The sequence below is a fragment of the Bubalus kerabau genome, chromosome 19, assembly GCF_029407905.1.
Source record: "Bubalus kerabau isolate K-KA32 ecotype Philippines breed swamp buffalo chromosome 19, PCC_UOA_SB_1v2, whole genome shotgun sequence".
NCBI lineage: Eukaryota > Metazoa > Chordata > Mammalia > Artiodactyla > Bovidae > Bubalus > Bubalus kerabau.
The window spans coordinates 55,942,261-55,960,639 of record NC_073642.1 but is presented as its reverse complement, the minus strand read 5'-3'; the positions used below and the strand labels follow the sequence as shown (position 1 = coordinate 55,960,639).

The 18,379-nt window shown below is 42.7% G+C and overlaps 2 protein-coding genes across 8 annotated transcripts in view; one reads left to right on the top strand and one right to left on the bottom strand.

The window, feature by feature from the left end:
• The window catches only part of PPIP5K1 (diphosphoinositol pentakisphosphate kinase 1), a 39,830-nt gene extending 22,095 nt beyond the window's left edge, over positions 1-17,735 (top strand). For 6 of the 7 annotated variants that reach the window (XM_055556237.1, XM_055556236.1, XM_055556239.1 and 3 more), the window contains 5 exons: positions 628-753; positions 4,775-4,957; positions 6,415-6,552; positions 13,076-13,189; positions 15,761-17,735. In XM_055556237.1, the coding sequence (XP_055412212.1) occupies positions 628-753; positions 4,775-4,957; positions 6,415-6,552; positions 13,076-13,189; positions 15,761-16,707 (1,508 nt within the window). In that variant the 3' untranslated portion in view covers positions 16,708-17,735. Of the gene's footprint in view, positions 1-627; positions 754-1,458; positions 1,522-4,774; positions 4,958-6,414; positions 6,553-13,075; positions 13,190-15,760 lie in introns of all 7 variants that reach the window. The other variant, XM_055556242.1, reaches the window with a different exon arrangement.
• The window catches only part of SERF2 (small EDRK-rich factor 2), a 202,927-nt gene that overhangs the window by 118,568 nt on the left and 65,980 nt on the right, over positions 1-18,379 (bottom strand). The window lies entirely within an intron of this gene.

Sequence of the window (18,379 nt, the reverse complement as noted above, 5' to 3'; positions counted from 1 at the left end):
TGAACTGGACAATCTTTAAATCCATGCCAGCTTTAAAAATTTAGTGACTCTCATACTTTCTTGGGAAAGGTAAAAAGGCTAAAGGAGAACAGAAGGGAGGGAATGTTGGATGAAAAACAGGGGGAATTGGAACTTATGAGAACTTGGTATTTGAGTTGACTACTCAAAACTTGGTCTCTAGTTCCAATCAAAGTTCTTTCCTTTCACACATATAAGGGACTCGATCTCTGGGTTCTTCTAACCCTATTTCGAGCATGAGGAGCACTGAATTATGTCTAGGGAGAGCAAGAGGAATCCACCTGTTCTTCGAACATTCCTGGGAGCCACCTAGAGAGCACAGTTTATCCCTCTTGAGTAGCTCTTTGACGCCCCTAATATGACTAACCCTGTATTCGTAGTGGCCTCTTGTATCCGTCAAGCAGACTTTCAGGAGACTCCTCACTCTGCTTGCCCAGTGTGGCTATGGACCGTAGTGACAGCTGTCCGTGGTTGTGCGAGGTGGCCACTGGGTGGTGGCTCTGAATGGTTATGTGTATGTGTGTCCGGATGTTGTCATGTGAAGTCGTGTGTACTTCTGTGCGGTAATTGCAGCTTTGCGTGGCTACTAATGCACTCCCGGCCTTGCAGGCTCACAGTGCACGGGGCTGTTCAGCACCACAGTGCTGGGTGGCTCCTCCAGCGCCCCGAATCTTCAGGACTACGCCCGCAGCCAAGGCAAAAAGCTACCACCCGCCAGTCTGAAGCACCGAGATGGTATGTGGGTGGGTTTGGGGGGGGCAACAATTTTCTTCATGTGTCTGCCAGCAAAGACACAGCTCAAGAACAATTCATGCTTAAATGGCACTGACACTGGCCTTATGAGTTTGCTGCATCAGTTATCGAGGGGAGAAAGAACCAGGACCCCCACCACCCCTCCATTCGCATTCCCTCTCGCCATACGAATACTACTTATTTATGCTTATCCCTTCATAATCTCCCACATACAGCCCTGCCGCATCAGTTTACTCCACCTTCGTATTCTTTCCTGGATTCTGGCCTTTAGGGGTAAGGACCAAAAAGGGCGACCCGTGGTCAGGAAGAATGCAGTGATACCTTGAAAATCTAGGAGGTCAGGAATGGGGAAGTTGTTCAGCCAAGGCAGGAAAAACAATCTGGGAAGAGATCGGGGGAAGGGATGAGAGTTTCTGCAAAGGTTTTTATTTCTGAATGACCAAAAAGAGGATGTGGTGGTGAGGTTAGGGCTGTTTGTGGGGCCTTATTGTGGTAGAGATGACACACGGATTCCTGAGAGGAGATTATCCAAAGGAAAAGATTGAAATACAGTAGCAGGGACCTACAGGGTGGGGGTGGGAGCAGATTGTTACTAACAGTAAGGAACAGAGTATGTTGTGAACAAATTCCAGAGCAGAGGGCGGGGACCGCGGTGGGTATAATCCCCGTGATGTCTTTTCTCCCCAGAGCTCTTGTTTGTCCCGGCCGTAAAACGATTTTCTGTGTCGTTTGCAAAGCATCCGACTAACGGTACGTTTGCTTCTGACTCAACGTCATTCCTCCTCACCATGTCACCGCCAGACATTTAACCTCTGAGTTCTGACACTGACTTCCCTCTCCCTCCACTGTGTTGACACCCTGCTGTCTCTGAATGAACCACTCACTAACTGTCCCTTCTGGGGTATACCCCTTGTTGTGACAGACCTTAGCCTCAGCCACAGCCTGGCTGCCTGATCCCTGGGGCAACTCAAGGTCTTCTGTGGTCACCTTCATCGCCATTGTGTCACTTTTTTTCAGCATTGTCACCAAAACGAGTTACACCTCTTCCTTTCCCATCACATGACTGCCAGGCTTTGTACAAACATGGTAATGGTTTCCCTTCTTAGGAAGAGAGTAGTATTTCCTGTATCATCCCCATTTCTTTTCTCTTTTTTTCCCCAACTCCTCAGCTTATATAATTTTGACCTTCCTATTTGTTTCACCAGTTCTTTTGTTGGAGTGGACAACTAATTTGCTTGTGGAACAATGCTGTGGTCCCCAGTTCCCAAGCCTACTCATAAAGGGCATTAGTCTTGAGCATATTGTGTTCCATCTCTGTATTCCTGTCTCCTGCCATTGTGTGTATTTTGTGTGGCTCTTGTGCTCCTGACATCTGCTTTATGTTACTACTAATCTAGGGCCTGGGCCTACAAAACAGAAGCCCAGATTGATTTGGGATAAAAGAGAGAAAGAGAGGAGTAGGAGGTGGTAGGTTCAGGAAAAAGAATTGTGCCTTGAGGGTTTACACGTGGTTTCCATGTCGCCCCAGCCTCTCTGTAGCACTGTGGCCTCATAGAAGGGGAGGTAAAGAGGAGAGATGTCTACTGGGGATTCTGGGGGAGCTTAGGAATAAATCATATTTCAAGAATACTGAAGAACAGGGTCTGCCCACTCTAAGGTGGGAGAGTTTAGAGATCTGTGTAAACCCAGACTGAAGGGCTGTGGTCTCATTTGTAGGGTGTGATGAGGAGCCCAGGACTTCCCCTTTGCTTTATCCTTTGTATCCTTAGTTTCTCTCTGCAGTTGTATCTTATCTTCAAGGTAAATCCAATTTTGTTTGATATGATTTTCTTCTATTCAAGAGCTAAGACTCTCTGAGGGAGGTGAAATTAGCCTGGCCTCCTGGCTGGAAGAAACTCAGGTACTGATCACCTGCTCCTTAGCCAGTGGCAGCTGTTGGCTCTCAGCCAGTTCAGGCCATACCTCTCCACTCAGCACTGCTGGGGTCTCCCTAGTCTGACTGGTCTATACATTTTCAGTTTACACCCTACCCCATCCTCTGCTCCCATTTGTGCCTGTGGCAGGATCTTCCCATTCTGAGTGGCCTGACTGTGAGGTTAGCCTCAATTCCGAGTGGCCTGACTGTGAGGTTAGCCTCAAGCGCTTCTGGCCTTCATGCCACAGTCATCTCCAGAGTATAACCTCATGCACCAACACTACAGCCTGGGATTTGGACTTGGAGGCTTGTTACTTAGGGACGGTACAGAAGATAGTACTAGGAACTTGGGCCCCTGACCTCAGAGCTAAATCACAACTCGCCTAAGTAATCTGTGAGAAAAGATCCAAATCCCCCAAATAGATCCTTAAGCCTCTGTATGTATCTGTAGTTTCCTGAAGCCTTGGTTAGCAGCTTTACCAATTGAAGAAAAGAAGAATTAATTCTACCAAAAGGAGGAGAGGAAGAAAGACCTGGACAATTACCATGCAGGAGAGTAATTTCAAGATCCCCTCCAATACCCTGCATGCATCTTCAGGGTTCTGCTGGCCTTTGTTCTTGCACTTGAGCTTGAAGGCTAAAGTGCCTGAGAAACCAGAATCTGGGATCTAGGAGAAATAGACTTGGAGTTCTTATGTCTCTTGTTGGAGATTATCTAGATTTAATTTGGCCCTCAAGACAATATGAGGGCTTTACCCCATGGCCAAATGTGACTGGACCGACCCAGCAATTACAGAGTGGATGCTCTGTCCACAATTGCTTGCAGCAGTTTAGTTCACAACAGTGTGCCAACCTACCATCCATCATCACCATCTCTTTGCCATGATACATGGCTTTGAAATAGCAGCTGGAGAAACTGGACCTGGCTTTGAGAAGGAGGCCAGGCACTGCTACTTCCTTGCTTTGTTAGGAGAACATCCCTCCGCCCATCCCTGCCTGTATTCCTGGTAAGCTGCCATCACATCCTCTGCCTGCCTCAAGTATGGAAGTATGGCCCCTTACTAAACTGCCTGCTGAACTTACCAAGGTGAACTAATATAGTGGGAAAGAGACTGTGGCTCTCCCTCATCCAGAGCGTCAGTGTGCCCACCAGATCTGCCCAGCCCATTCTCTTCTAGGGACCCAGACAGTTGCGTGAGCATGGATACAGAAATCTCTTGACATCCGAACTAGGGTCTTGGGAACCATAGTCACATGGGTCACCTTGTGGAACCCACCCCTGGTCTGGGAGTTGTGAGCAGTCGTTCTCAGCATCCTTGATCCTACTTTCTCTAGATCCTATCATCAGTTTATAAGACCCTGTACCTTTTTAAAGGCTGTATTTGAACAAGAGTGAAGGATGATTAATCAGTATTGGCATTTTCACATATTGATTCCATTTTTTACATGCTGTTTTAAAGGTCACCTGATTTGCTGCTCATCTGTGTCAGCTGACTAACACCAGCCTTGTCTGTGGCTGGCTCAGAGTCCAGAGGACCAGGTCTGAGTCTTTAGGAGCCATTTAGCTTCAGGCTTTATCTCAATCACCTATACCATTCTTGACCTTCTTCTCCCAGTGACTTTGAATTTTTTCATCTCTATCCCAACCTTGCAAATACATTCATCTGAGAAGCGAGCCCTAACTAGGCTTTGTCCAAGAACGATCAGGGACACTGGAGTTCCCAGCTACAGAATGGCCAGCTCACCCAGTCCAGAAAGATGTGACTGCAGTCTGTAAGCACTGACTGAATTCTGCACAATGAGATGCGGGGGTGGGGCTGCTGCACGATGGGGTCTCACTTGCCCGTTCTTCTAGACTCAGCTCTTCCAGACTTCTCTTAGCATGATGCCAGTACTCTTCCCCCCTGCGAGGGCTGCCCCGTGGCTCTGACCGTGGCTCTGATGTCTCTGCTCCCCTCTTAGCTCACCTTGGAGCTGAATGGCCCTGCCTCCCAGGAGTGCGTCTGTCATCCAGCGCCCCCTCACTGTCTCTCCCTCTTCTCTCTCTTTATCTCCGTGCTTCCTGTCGTGGTCCCCCAACCCCTCCAGAGCTGCTGGATGACCAGCACCCTGTGGTCCGGCTGCTGCGCGGTTTTTCCTCTGACTGCACGGGGGGCCGGCCGGTGTCCTTGGACGCCGCGCTGGCACATCACCTGCACCAGTGCTCCTACCACCTGCGGCTCTTCCGGAACTGGCTGCGCTCAGGCCAGGATGACCCCGAGTGCCTCTACGGTACCCCTGCCACTGAGCGGGCTGCCGCCACTGCCCTGGCTGGGACTGATTGCTTTGCTTCTTGCACTTCTGGCAGGAACACCCACCTGCTCCTTTCTCCTCTCTGCCCTGAGGTTATGCGACTTGCGTTTGGTTGCTTGGATGGGTTAGGGGCCAGGCTGCCTGGTGGCTGTGGTGCTGGCTGCTCACCCTCTTCCCGCTCTCCTCCCTCACTGCCTCCTAGTGTTACCTATGGCCGGTGCTATTCGGTACAGGAGCAGTCTCTTGCCCTGGAATCTGTTCTTATCTCTGTGATCACCTTCTTCAAATCCAGATGTTTCTCTAGCCACCCTGAGCATCTGGGGACTGTACCTCTCCTGCCCTCCTGCCGCTAATGGAGGCACAGAGGTTTCAGTTGTACCCTTGAAGCGACCAAGGGCCCAAGGTTAGAAGATGGTCAGGTACAATCCTTTTGAGTTATGTAGGTTTTAGTCATTGTCAGACTCTAGGCTATGTCTTGCATAAATGTTGCTGTCCTGCCTACCCTTAGTCCCTCTAAAGAACTATAAAGGAAACATAGGAAAGATGAGGGACTGAAAAAGTGGTTGAGATGTATGCTTCTTGATTCTCTAATGGGGACGTTTTTTCCCATCAGCAGGCCCTGAGATTAGAGTTGGTTCACCCTTCACCCTACATTGTAGATCTACATTGGAGTTGTTGGGTTCAGAGCACAGAATCAGTATTTATTCTTTTTTCTAGGGGGTTTGCCTCATTTTCCTAAAGGAATAGAGAAATCCTAGCAAGTCTGGGGTTTGCAGTGAGAGCAGAGGAAAGAAGCTTTGATGTGATGGAAATAACCAAGAAAGAACTTCCATCCCCCAACCTGTTCATGCATGTGGTTTTCCTGAGCTGAGCTTCACGTGTATTGCATGCCATCCAGCTTCCAAATATCCTAGCCTTTCTACCCACATCTGAAATCTGCATGAACCCCTCCTCAGGTCCCAAACCCTTCTCCTTAATCTGGTTCTCTAGTATGTGATCCCTGAAATCTGCTGTTTCTTCCCAGCTCCATGACTCCATACCTCTCATTCAGACGTACAATTGCACCCCTTCCCTCTGGACCTTTGTTCTAGTCCCCATCCACACCCCCCTCCACCCCCGAAAGTATAAGAAGAGTATGGGTGCTTACCTTATTGGGATTGTGTTGATTTTTCCATGGGACATTGCAGGCTTTCCATAGGTAGGGTGAGAGGTGATTTCACTCACCCAGAGTTGGGAAATTTTTAGGAAATCTGGAGGTGACAGAAGTAGACTCCTGTAGGGGCTCTAGAGTTCCCTTTCCCAAGAATCTTGGATATCCCACACTCCAAAAGCCACAGACACTCCTGATGGTTCTCAGGGACTCTCCATGCTTCCTTGGCCAGTTGGAGTATATCCAGCAGGAATAACACTGACTTTGCCCATCTGTTTTCTAACAGGATTTGAGGGGTGCTCCATGGTGCCTACTATTTACCCCCTGGAAACACTGCATAATGCCCTTTCCTTGCGTCAAGTGAGTGAATTCTTGAGTAGAGTCTGCCAACGCCACACTGAGGCCCAAGCACAGGCGACTGCAGGTATAGAGAATCCTCTTATCTTGAACCACTATCTCTGCCCCCACTCCCATGCTCCCCAGAGCTTGAGTGGTAAGTTAAAAAGATAGGCATTCCGAAAAAGTAGACTTGAAAAAAATGTTTAATTGCATAGGTCAACTCAAAAGCATAGAACTATCACTCCTTCCAAAGTTAATTTATAAATTTAATGTGATCTCAATAAAAATACTATTGTTTTTCTAAAGTCAGACAAACTGACTTTGAAGTGCTCATAAAACAAACAAATAAGAATAGCCAAGGAAATCTTGAAAAGAAGAGCAATGAAGGCATGTTGGCCCTACCAGATTTTAAAACATTTTATAAAACGTCTATAGTGAAAACAGTGTAGTATTGATACATGAATGGACAGAGACCAAGCAAACAAAATAGTAAGTCCAGAAATAGTTGAAGTTAGCATTTCAAAATACTAGGGGAAAGATAGAATTTAAGGAGTGGAATTGGGACAATTGAATGGTCATTTGACAAAAATTAAAACTAAATCCATACTTCATGTTATATACCAGGATAAACTCCATAGGGATCAGAGATCTGCAAGTAAAAATTAAACCGTGCAAACTTCTCTGGTGGTTCAGTGGTTAGGAATCCTCCTGGCAATGCAGGGGACACAGGTTCAATCCTTGGTCCAGGAGGATCCCACATATCATGGGGCAACTAAGCCCATGGGCCACAACTACTGAGCCTGCGCACTCTAGAGCCCATGCTCTCCAACAAGAGAAGCCACTGCAATGGGAAGCCCTGCACTGCAACTAAAGTATAACCCCTGTTCACTGCAACTAGAGAAGGCTTGCATGTAGCAATGAAGACCCACCACAGCCAAAAATAATAAGTAAATAAAAATGGGGGAAAAAAAGAAGTGAAAAGACAGCCTATAGAAAAGGAGAAAATATTTGCAAATCATATATCTGATAAAGATCCAGAATATAACACTTCAACAACAAAAAGACAAGCAGAGACTTCCCTGGTGGCACAGTAGATAAGAATCTGCCTGCCAAAGTAGGAGACACAAGTTCAGTCCTTGGTCTGGGAAGATTCCACGTGCCGCGAACCATTAAAGCCCATGCACCACAGCTACTGAACCCGTGCTCTAGAGCCCATGCTTCACAACCAGAGAAGTCATCACAATGAGAAGCCTGCATACCTCGATGGAGGGTAGCCCCCACTCACCGCAACACGAAAGCCTGGGCAGCAACGAAGACCCAACACAGCCAAAAATTAGTTAATTAAAAAGACAAACAACCCAACTTAAAAGTGAGCAAAGGACTTGAGTAGACACTTCTTCAGAGAAGATATACAAATAGCCAAGAAACATGAAATACTGCTCACCCTCAGTAATCATTAGGGATATACAGATCAAAGTCACACCAACTAGGATGGCTATAATTTTAAAAAGGAGAGAAATAGAGTAAAAGCAAGCAGAAAATACGTGTTGGTAATGGCATGAACAAATTAGAATTTTTGTACATTACTGGTGGAAATGTAAAAGGGTGCAGCCTCTGTGGAAAACAGTTTCACAGTTCCTCAAAAACCTAAATATAGTATTACTGTGTGACTCAGAAATTCCCCTCCCACATTCAAAAGAACTGAAAACAGGTACTGTAACAAACATTTACACACAAAAGTTTATGGTGACACTATTCCTAATAGTCAAAAGGTGGAAATGACTGAAGTATACATGAATGGATAAGCAAAATGCAGTATATGCATATAATCTCATAGTACTGAACTATAAGAAGGAGTGAAGTACTGATACATGTTGCCATATGGATGAACCTCAAAAACATGCCGAGTGAAAGAAACCAGACAGAAAAAGTCACATATTGTATGATTCAATTTATATGAAAAATCCAGAACAGAGACAGAGAGCAAATTGGTGGTTTCCAGGGATTGAAAATAGGGTAGAACGGGGAGTGACTTCTTAATAGATATGGGTTTTCTTTTTTTGGGGGAGGGGGCTGTGATGAAAATGTTTTGGAACTAGATATAGGTAGCAATTGCACATTGTGGATGTGTTAAAGGCCACAGAATTATATGCTTTAAGATGTTACCTTTATGTTATGTGGCCTTCACTTCAATAATAATAAAAATAAATCATGCAAGTACTAAAAGTAAGCAGGGGTCATGGTGGTAGATTCTTTTGTCACTGGAAAATAAGGAGAGCCTAATTGTGACTCAAACTCAAATTTGGGAAACAGTAGGAAAAGATTATGATGTTTAAGTCATATAAACATTTTTTTTAAATGTTGCAAGCCAGTAGCAGCATCATAAGCAAAGAAAAAATTTTTTTCTGCAATTTATATCACATTTAGGCTTAATCATCCTAAAATACAGAGAACTCTTACATGTCAGAAGGAAAAGACCAAAAGTGTGATTTTTTTTTAAAGGATAGTTTACAAAGAAAGAAATGCAAGTGGCCATTAGATTTATGAAATGATGCTTAACCTCGGTCATAAGAAATGTGCAAACTAAAACTACACTGAGATATCATATCTCACCTATTAATTTGGAAAAAAAATCCCAAAGTTTAATAACACAATCTCTTGACAAGTCTGTTGCAAGAGAGGCCGTTCCATACATTGTTGGTGGGAGTGCAAAATGGTGCAACCCCTATGAAGGTAGATTTTGTAATATCTCAGAGAATTACAGATACAGTTACTTCCTTTTCTAATAATACAATTTTAGGAATTTATTCTGAAGGTATTGTTCACAAAGTTGAAATAACATTTGTATAGAGTTATTGGGACATTTTTTATGCTGTTTATTATTATTTTTGGAAACAACACAAAAGTTCTTCAGTGCAAGAATGGTTGAATAAACAGTGGTGTGTCCACTCAAATGAGTGCTGTGCCTCTGTTAAAACTAGTAAGGAAGGTCTGTTTTTTGGGGGGGATATATGTGTCTTGATATGAAGTAATCTCCAGGATATATTGTTAACTTAAAAAGTTGTGGAAGAGTGTTGATAGTACATTACCTATTTTATAAGGAGGGAAAATAAAGGGAAAATATACATACTTGCAAAGAGAAATTCTAAAAGTAAATACCAGAAACTAATAAAAATGTTTACTGCTGAAGAGGAACAGAAATGGAGCTGAAGGCATGAAGAAAAAGCAACTTCCTCTGAGTATGCCTTTTTATAAATCTTTGACTTGTGAACCTGTAAATGTTTTTCAGAATGTAAAACTAAATCAAAAGAAGCAAATCCTAAAATTGAAAAAGAAAAAAAAAGGAAAGAAATTACCCTAATTGTATATCAAAATTGTAATATAATCACATAGGGAAAATCATTTTTCAAATAAGTTTGAAGTACTGTGCTTTGACTATAAATCCTTTAGTGGAAAAAAAATGAGGATTATAAAATAATTATAATCCTCATTCAGTGATTTGTTAATAGTGAGGTTGATACTATTTTGTAACATATATGTCATATGCACACACACACATATAATAGAGTAATGCAAATAAGTAATTATGTTCCTATTAGGAATAAGAATTTTCAAAGTAAGATAAATAAGATACAAGTAAAAATTCAAAAATATTTTTAAAGTGCTGTAATATTAAATTTGAATTGATAATATCAATATAAATTGTTTTTTTAATGCTTTTTGTAACTTAATGCATTACAAACAGTATCAGTGAGCTCTCTTAGCACCTAGATTTTGGTTTCCACATATCATCCCCCACTAAAAGCAACCGGGATTCCATGGTTGTATTCTTGGTCTAGGTCCATGTTTTTTAACCTTTTCTTTTTTTTTAAATCACATCCTATCCTAGAGTATTTTTAGATTTTTTCCCTCCAGTCACTCCCCACCACATGAAATTTTAATACTACAGATTACTTTATATCTGTTAATGTAATGTCACCATTTGAGGGATTACAAACCAATGAAATATCTAAGTTTTTTCACTTTCACCAAGAACCAGTTTTATTGAGGATGCATTATCTAGGGCACGGAAAGCTCAAGGTGATCCTGAGGCACGCTGTAACAAAAACAAGGAAGCACTCAAGCCTGAATAGGCTCCCACTGAACGGAACTGGATTATTTTAGTATTAAAAAGAATAACTTACTATAATCGATTAAAGTGCACTAAACGTGTGAACATCCACAAGCTCATAATGAATCTTACAAGAAAGAGAACAAAGATAATAATCATCTGCTACTATTGGTGAATACTTTTTACCAACTCTTTCTTCTGAAAACTAATTAAAGGGAAATAAACCCTTATCCTAGTTCAGTAAGAACTGCAGTTTTAATGTAATCAAATGGTGCCAGTTGAAGAGAGAAAGTTCTTCTTTACAGAAAATATGCCAGCTAATAAATATAGAAGACTTAATAGAATTAGAAAATCACCACTTGACACTCATAATAAAATAATTAAGGATCATCAGTGAACACTAACACAAAGAAAAGTCGAAAAGTCAGGTTCCACTGTGCCAAAGTATCATCTATAATCAGAAGGGGAAACTTTTTCAATGGTGAGATCTTGTGAGCCTATTTAAACCTCATTAGTAGACTTAGCCTCACCTACCAATTTCAGGAGATACAGGAGATGCTGTTTTGACCCCTGGGTTGGGAAGATCCCCTGGAGTAGGAAATGGCAACCCACTCCAGTATTCTTGCCTGGAAAATCCCATGGACAGAGGAGCCTGGTTGCAAAGCTTTGGACACGACTGAGCATGCACACACGCCAACTTAGTCGTAACTTAGTGGGATAATGAGACATTATGTGCCTCCAATATGTTGGACATATTCAAGAATATTCTTTGAGTATTCTTGCCAAGGGGCTCCCCTGGTGGTTCAGAAGGTAAAGAATCGGCCTGCAATGTCAGACTGCCAATCTTCAAAGTCTACAAATAATAAATGCTGGGGAGAGTGTGGAGAAAAGGGAGCCCTCCCTCACTGTTGGTAGGAATGCAAATTGGTGCAGCCACTCTGGAGAACAGTATGGAGGCTCCTTAAGAAACTAGGAATAAAACTACCATATGATCCAGAAATCCCACTTTGGGGCATATATCCAGAGAAAACCATAATTTGAAAAGATACATGCACCCCAGGATTCATAGCAGCACTATTTGCAGTAGCCAAGATATGGAAGCAACTAAATGTTCATCAGATAAATGGATGAAGAAGATGTGGTGTACATATATATATATATATATGAATATTATATATTCATATATTCATATTATTCATATATATATGAATATTACTCAGCCATAAAAAAGGATAAATAATGCCATTTGCAGCAACATGGATGGACCTAGAGATTATTATACTAAGTGAAATAAGTCAAAGATAAATATCATATGATATCACTTATATATGGAATCTATGATACAGATGAACTTACTTATAAAACAGAAATAGACTCATAGATGTAGAAAACAAACTTATGGTTACCAAAGGGGAAAGGGGGAAGAGGGATAAATTAGAAATTTGGTATTAACGTATACACACTGCAATATAGGAAGTAGATAACCAACAGGGACCTACTGTATAGCACAGAGAATTATATTCAATATCTTGTAATATTGAATTACAGTACATCCGCAGTGGAAGTACAAATATCCACTTCCAGTGGAAATGAATCTGAAAAAGAATATATATTTATATTCTGATAACTGAATCACTCTGCTGTATACCTTTGTTGTATACAACATTATAAGTGAACTATGCTTCAATTTTTAAAAAAATTATCAAAACCTAAAAAAACATTTAAAATGTAAGCATTCATGTTTATACTACAGAAAAGAAAAACACTTGAATCATTAAATCAAGCCTTTTATATCTGACTTCCAGTTTATAGGGATAGTGAAACAAGTTAAATGATTCTATGAGGAAGCAATCAGACAAATCCAGAGAGTGGAATATGACATTCTATGAGACAGCTGTCCTGTTCTTTTCAAAAAGTCACTATGAAAAAAATAAATAGGGGGAAGCTGTATTCTAGATTAAAAGAGACTTTGAAGACATAATAAAATGGAATGCATGGTCCATGTTTGGATCTTACTATGAAAGACATTTTGGGAATAATTGGGGGAAATTTGAATATGGATTGGGTATTTAGATGATATTAGGGTATTTTTTAAGTTTATCTGGTGTATGGCTATATAGGAAAAATGTCTTGTACTTTAGAAATGAATACTGAAGTATTAGAGGTGAAATGTTTCATAATGTTTGTCATTTATTTTAAAAAACTTTAGCATAAAGAAATAGATGAAACAAAAATGGCAAAATGTTAACATGTTAAAGAAGATGAATGTATAGGTATTGACTGTACTAGTCTTTCAAGTATTTTGAAAAAATGTTTGAAAATATTCATAACATACAGTTTAAAATATTAAAAATGGTTTGTATGAAGGGTCCTTAGGACATGCTACTTTTCAGCCTGAGGAAGTGTAAGTCGGATTTGACTTATATTTAGAACCTGTGGCTGTTGAATTCTTCATGGGCTTTTTTTTTCCTTCCCTCTGTCTCCCTCACCTGTCCAGCCCTCTTTGACTCTCTGCACAGCAACCAAGCCTCTGACAGCCCGTTTTCTCCACCTCGCACTCTTCATTCACCTACCCTACAACTCCAACAGCGCTCTGAAAAGCCTCCTTGGTGTAAGTAATTCTCTTGGAACTGCATAGGCAAGGCTGAGAGGGAATGGGGGGAGTGGAGGGATTGGTGAATGAGAGACTCATCCCAGGAGGGAAACAGAGATGAGGGCTGAAAGACCAGAACTAATCAGGCAAGAAGGCAGTCACGCTTGCTGCTTCCAAGATGAAGGGCACATCTGTTTCCTCTCTCTCGTCCATCACCTCTGTCCTCCACATCCCCTCTGTCTTACTGGGAAGAAAATGAAAGTGTTAGTTGCTCAGTCGTGTCTGACTCTTTGCAACCTATGGACTGTTGCCTGCCAGGCTCCTCTGTCTGTGGAATTCACCAGGCAAGAATACTGGAGTGGGTAGTCATTTCCCTTCTCCAGGAGATCTTCCCAACCCAGGAGATGAACCCAGGTCTCCTGCATTGCAGGTGGATTCTTTATCTCACTAGAGGGGCTCCTAAATGATAGTGGCCGAGGGGGTCCTTTCGGGAAGAAAAGATGAAGGCTGTGTTCTCCTTAGATCCCTATTTGGTTGACCACAGCCTTCTCAAGTAAAAGTGACTTGGGAGAGACCCTGAATATATAGAAAAGCTGGGAGAAAGAAACTAGAAACATTTACTATTTTCTACATGTCCCTCCTTTCCAGTTGTCTGTTCTCATTTGTTAATTCAAGTTCAGGTGCTGCTCTTTCCCATCTCTACTTTATAATCTCAGCCTATCGCTATTTATCCTTGGTAACAGGGTGAACAGTGGAACCACAAGGAATTCTTAGGGTAATTGTAGGTAGGAAGAGAGAGACCAGTGGTGATCTCTGGGCGATTAGGGGCAGAGACACTGGCAGTGGAAGAGTCCTCCAGGGACTACCTAAAATCAAACATGGCTTTTATTATTTTACTTGGATAGAACTGAAGCAAAGATTCATATTTTAGCATTGGAGTAAACTTGTAGAATTTTACACTTCTGACACCCTTTATGCAGAAGCAGCTTTCCTTCCTGGCACCAAGAATTTTTCCCCTGAATTCCAGATTATTCTACACTCACCTTGCCATTGAGCCTTTTTCTCTGTCCGGTAGTGTTTATAGGTTCTGTGCCCTAGAAATCTTACCTTTCTTCAACTTCTGTTTTCTGTCTGAATTCTTTGATTTGTCTGAATCAAACTACTAGCTGAATATTAAGGCTACTACTTCATCATCCTTGGGTGAACTCAGCTTACATCTTTTTTCTTTTTTTTTAAAATCTCAGTATCAGATGTGTAGTTCACTTATAAACATTTTCTTTGGGGTCTATCTGCCCTCAATAGGCCTTGTTGACCCCAAACCACATTCTTTTTTTTCTGCTTGAAGCATGCCTCCTATGATCCTTTACAGAAAAGAGATAGCTGACATTCCTTAAATTCAAAGATTAATGAATCATTGAGTTTTCAGACTCAGGCTTACCAACTCTCCCAGTTCTCCTGATGGCAATATATTCAGGCGTCCTTTATTTCCAAAATCTATCATTGTTGATATTAGAGTGGTTTAAATATAAAGCTATTGTACCATCAATAAATACAGTATTTACAAAGGGAAAGGTAAATTAGTTCCCTGTAAGGATCAATGAAGAAGTAGAGGTTGGGGTAGGAGTTGTCCCACAGTGTAATTAAAGACTTAAGTCTTTCATTTTACTACTGTCAGAATCTAGGAAATTCATTTTTATATTTTATATGTATATAATATCCATAAACCTGTAACAGTGTGTGTCCCAAAACTTAGAGGGTCCTAACCTGGATCTATGGATGGATTTCAGGGTAAAGTCTACAAACTCTAGGAATTATATGTAAACATTACCGAGGATATCCATATGCACATTTTTCTGGGAAGATAGTCCATGACTTTCATTAGAATTTCAAAGGGGTCAGTGACCTCCAGAAAGGTTAATTAAGAACTGCTGCTGTTCTATGGCAGTCTTCCACCTTGGAGTAAATCACTTTCCTTCCCAATGCTCTGATTCACAAAGTTTTTCTACATTTTCCTGCTTACTTGTTCCTTGGGTAGTAAACAATGATTACATCTGCCCCAGAAATAAGCTTTAAAGAAATAATTCTTAACGAAAGATGTATGTCAGATTTAACTGGGAGTGTTTTAACATCCCACACCTTTACTGTAAATCTATAGAATTAGGATTTCTGAAGATAAAACCTGGAAATATGTATTTTTAAAAAATTTCCCATAATTTTGGTGTGTAACCCTAATTATGAACCACTGATATGAAGTGTTCATATGCTTCCAAAGTAGGAATGAGGGATCATGGGAATTTGGAGTTGGAATGGGCGTACATTTATGAAAGAACTGGATGAAGTGGGCCTCAGTACTCACTCTGAAATCTTAGCTGTCTCTTAGTGTTACTCCAGTAGTACACATTAGGCCAGAGCAACAGTTCCTGGGCTAGGCTAACTTAGGAGTTTCTGCATAACTTAGGAAGAATTCAGACCCTCATTCCCCAAGACATGAGTAATAAAGACCATCTGTTCTGGCATTTGAACTACAGACACAGAGTAGAGCCAGTGCTTCCAGCTTGTCTGACTTGGTCTCCTGGCTTTGCTTTGCAGACAGCAGCGGCCCTTCCAGCACTGTGTCCAGTGCTGGTCCTTCCTCCCCTACTGCAGTGGATGGTAACTGCCCTTTTGGCTTCAGTGATCAGCCCTCCGTAAGCTCACATGTGACTGAAGAACTTCAAGGCCTTGGGCTGCTCCAGGAGGCCCCTGGGAGCGGCGCACAGGAGCCCCCTTTAGAAGGGCAGCAAGAGCCTTTTGAACAAAACCAGTCCCCACAGGAACCACCTGTGGAAACCAAGAAGCCATGCCAGGAAGTTGCTGAGGAGGTCAGCCAACCATCCCAGGACATCCCTGAAGAGGTCAACCAGCCATGCCAGCAGGTCTCTGAAATCTGCCAGCCATGTGAGGAGAACCATGACGATGTTGACCAGACATGCCAGGAGGCCCCTCAAATCAGCCAACCATGTGAGGATGCCAGCCAGCTGTACCAGAAAGTCTCTAAGGAAGCTTGCGAACTTTGCCAGAACTCTGAGGAGGTCAACCAGCCATGCCAGGGGGTCCCTGTAGAGATTGGCAGGCTGGTCCATGGGTTCCCTGTAGGGGTTGGTGGCCTGGCCCAGGAAGTCCTTGGGGAAGTTGGCAGGCCCACCCAAGAGATCCCTGAGGAGCTCAGCCAATCATGCCAGGAATTCTCTGTGGACATTGGCAGGCTGGCCCAAGAGGTTTCTGCAATCAATTTGTTGTCTCGGGACACACCTGAGGTTGATAACCCTCCCCTAGAGTTCCCTGGGGAGGGTGCTGTGCAGGCCCAGGAAGTCTCAGAGTGGGTGAATCAGCAGCAGTCCTATGTGTTCCCTGAGCTGATTGACCAGCTGTCCAGAGAGGAAGTTCCCCAAGTCCAGTGTCCACCTAGTAATGCAAATCCTCAGAGCCAGTCTCTAGCCCCTGACCAGAACGCCCCCCTTCCACCAGCAACATGTGATTCATCATTTTCTCATTAGTGGTGTCACACTACACCAGCCATTTGAGCTAGCAACTTGTTCTGTTGCCTAACTCACCTGCCAGCATTAAGGCCTTGAATCTCACCAGAGGTGTCTGAGGAAGCAGTCCTCTTGGCATTGAAGCACATCTGTGCCAGGGCTGGGCTTGGGGAGGAGCCAATTTCATGTTCAAAGCAGCCATTGACTTCTCACCCAGCCATCAGACTTGAATACGATTTCCTTCAAGGGTTAGACGGGTCTATCATTACCTAACATCCTCTGATCATCCCAGGAAATCCAAGACTGGTAAAGGAAATACCACTTAACTGCTGAAGACACCATCTACGGGTACAAAAGGGATTCCAAGGTCTCCACTTTTCTGGGGAGTATTCACAACTTTTCAAGGTACCCTTAGACTATATGTGCATTTGGGGGACACTTGTCTTAGCATCCTCAGGTGGGCCCAGGATGGCTGTCTGAAACGTCTGGGGGAAAAAGAGAGCTCCTTTCCCCAGCAAACATCCATCATGACCACTAATTTTTAGATTGGGCTTATGGGTGTTTCCTTATCATCCCCAAGCGCCCTCTCAGCCCTAGTCCTATTCCTCTGGGCAGTAGCTCTAGGGAAAAACAGGTATTAGATTGCTGTGAAAATTTCCGAGTAACCTACTTAAAATGCAGTGGGGTTCTTGGCTAATCTGTAAAGCTGGGCCTCCTTTTGTTGAGAGGCTATATGGCTTAGGAAATGTTGTAGTAGATAAAATCAGGTTCTATTTTAAGCAATCAGCAGAGATCATTATTGTACAGACATGAACAAAGATTATATATATATATATATTTCTGTAGTCACGCCAGGGACAGACTGGCCAAAGACCAAATACTCCAGGGTCCCCAAGAGATTTGTCCTTATATCATTATGTCTTTAGGGCCAGGTGTGATTATGAAGCTTTTCCCAAAGACCTGGGGTTGGGAATGGAGATGAGTAAGAGAGGTTGGAGGGGAGGGCTGGAACATTATGAGTGCTCAATAAATAAATAATAAGAATCATAGTGGTGGTGATGATGTCCTTGTGAATTCAAGAATGATTATGAATGTAGATCAAGCAAGCATATCTGTTGACTAAATTAATCTAAACCAGTCAGAAGCCATTGTAGTTGAGCAGGAATGGGCTATAAAAATATGGAGATCAGGCATCCCAGGAAGTCCTTATGACTGTCAGCACACCATCCCAAAATTTCTTAAATAAGTCGTGTTACCAGGAAGAGAGGTTTTATCTCTGTGAAGTGCCAAAGGTACGATGCCTTCTCACCAGATTGTTGGAATCACTCTCATTTTAACTCTGATGCTTGGGAGTGTCAGGAGTTGATACATAGGGGTTATGCTCTTTCTTTACCCCCTTGACGTCTTTACACTGGGAGAGCCGGGAACACTAGGAAGGCTGGAATATCCCCCTCCCCATGTATTCACACTTATAATGTGGCCTCTCCTGACATACCCAGGACTATAAAGGGTTTCACTGTAGAGGAAAATCCAACAGTTTACTTGCTGGAAATCCTGACTGCACAGGTGAAAGCTGTTTACAATCTCAATAGGCTCTGGATCTCATAGAGCCCCCTCAACTCCTTGCCTCTTTGATGTTCTCCTGTGCAAGGTTCTGGGTCTTCCCTGGTGGCTCAGAGGGTGAAGCATCCGC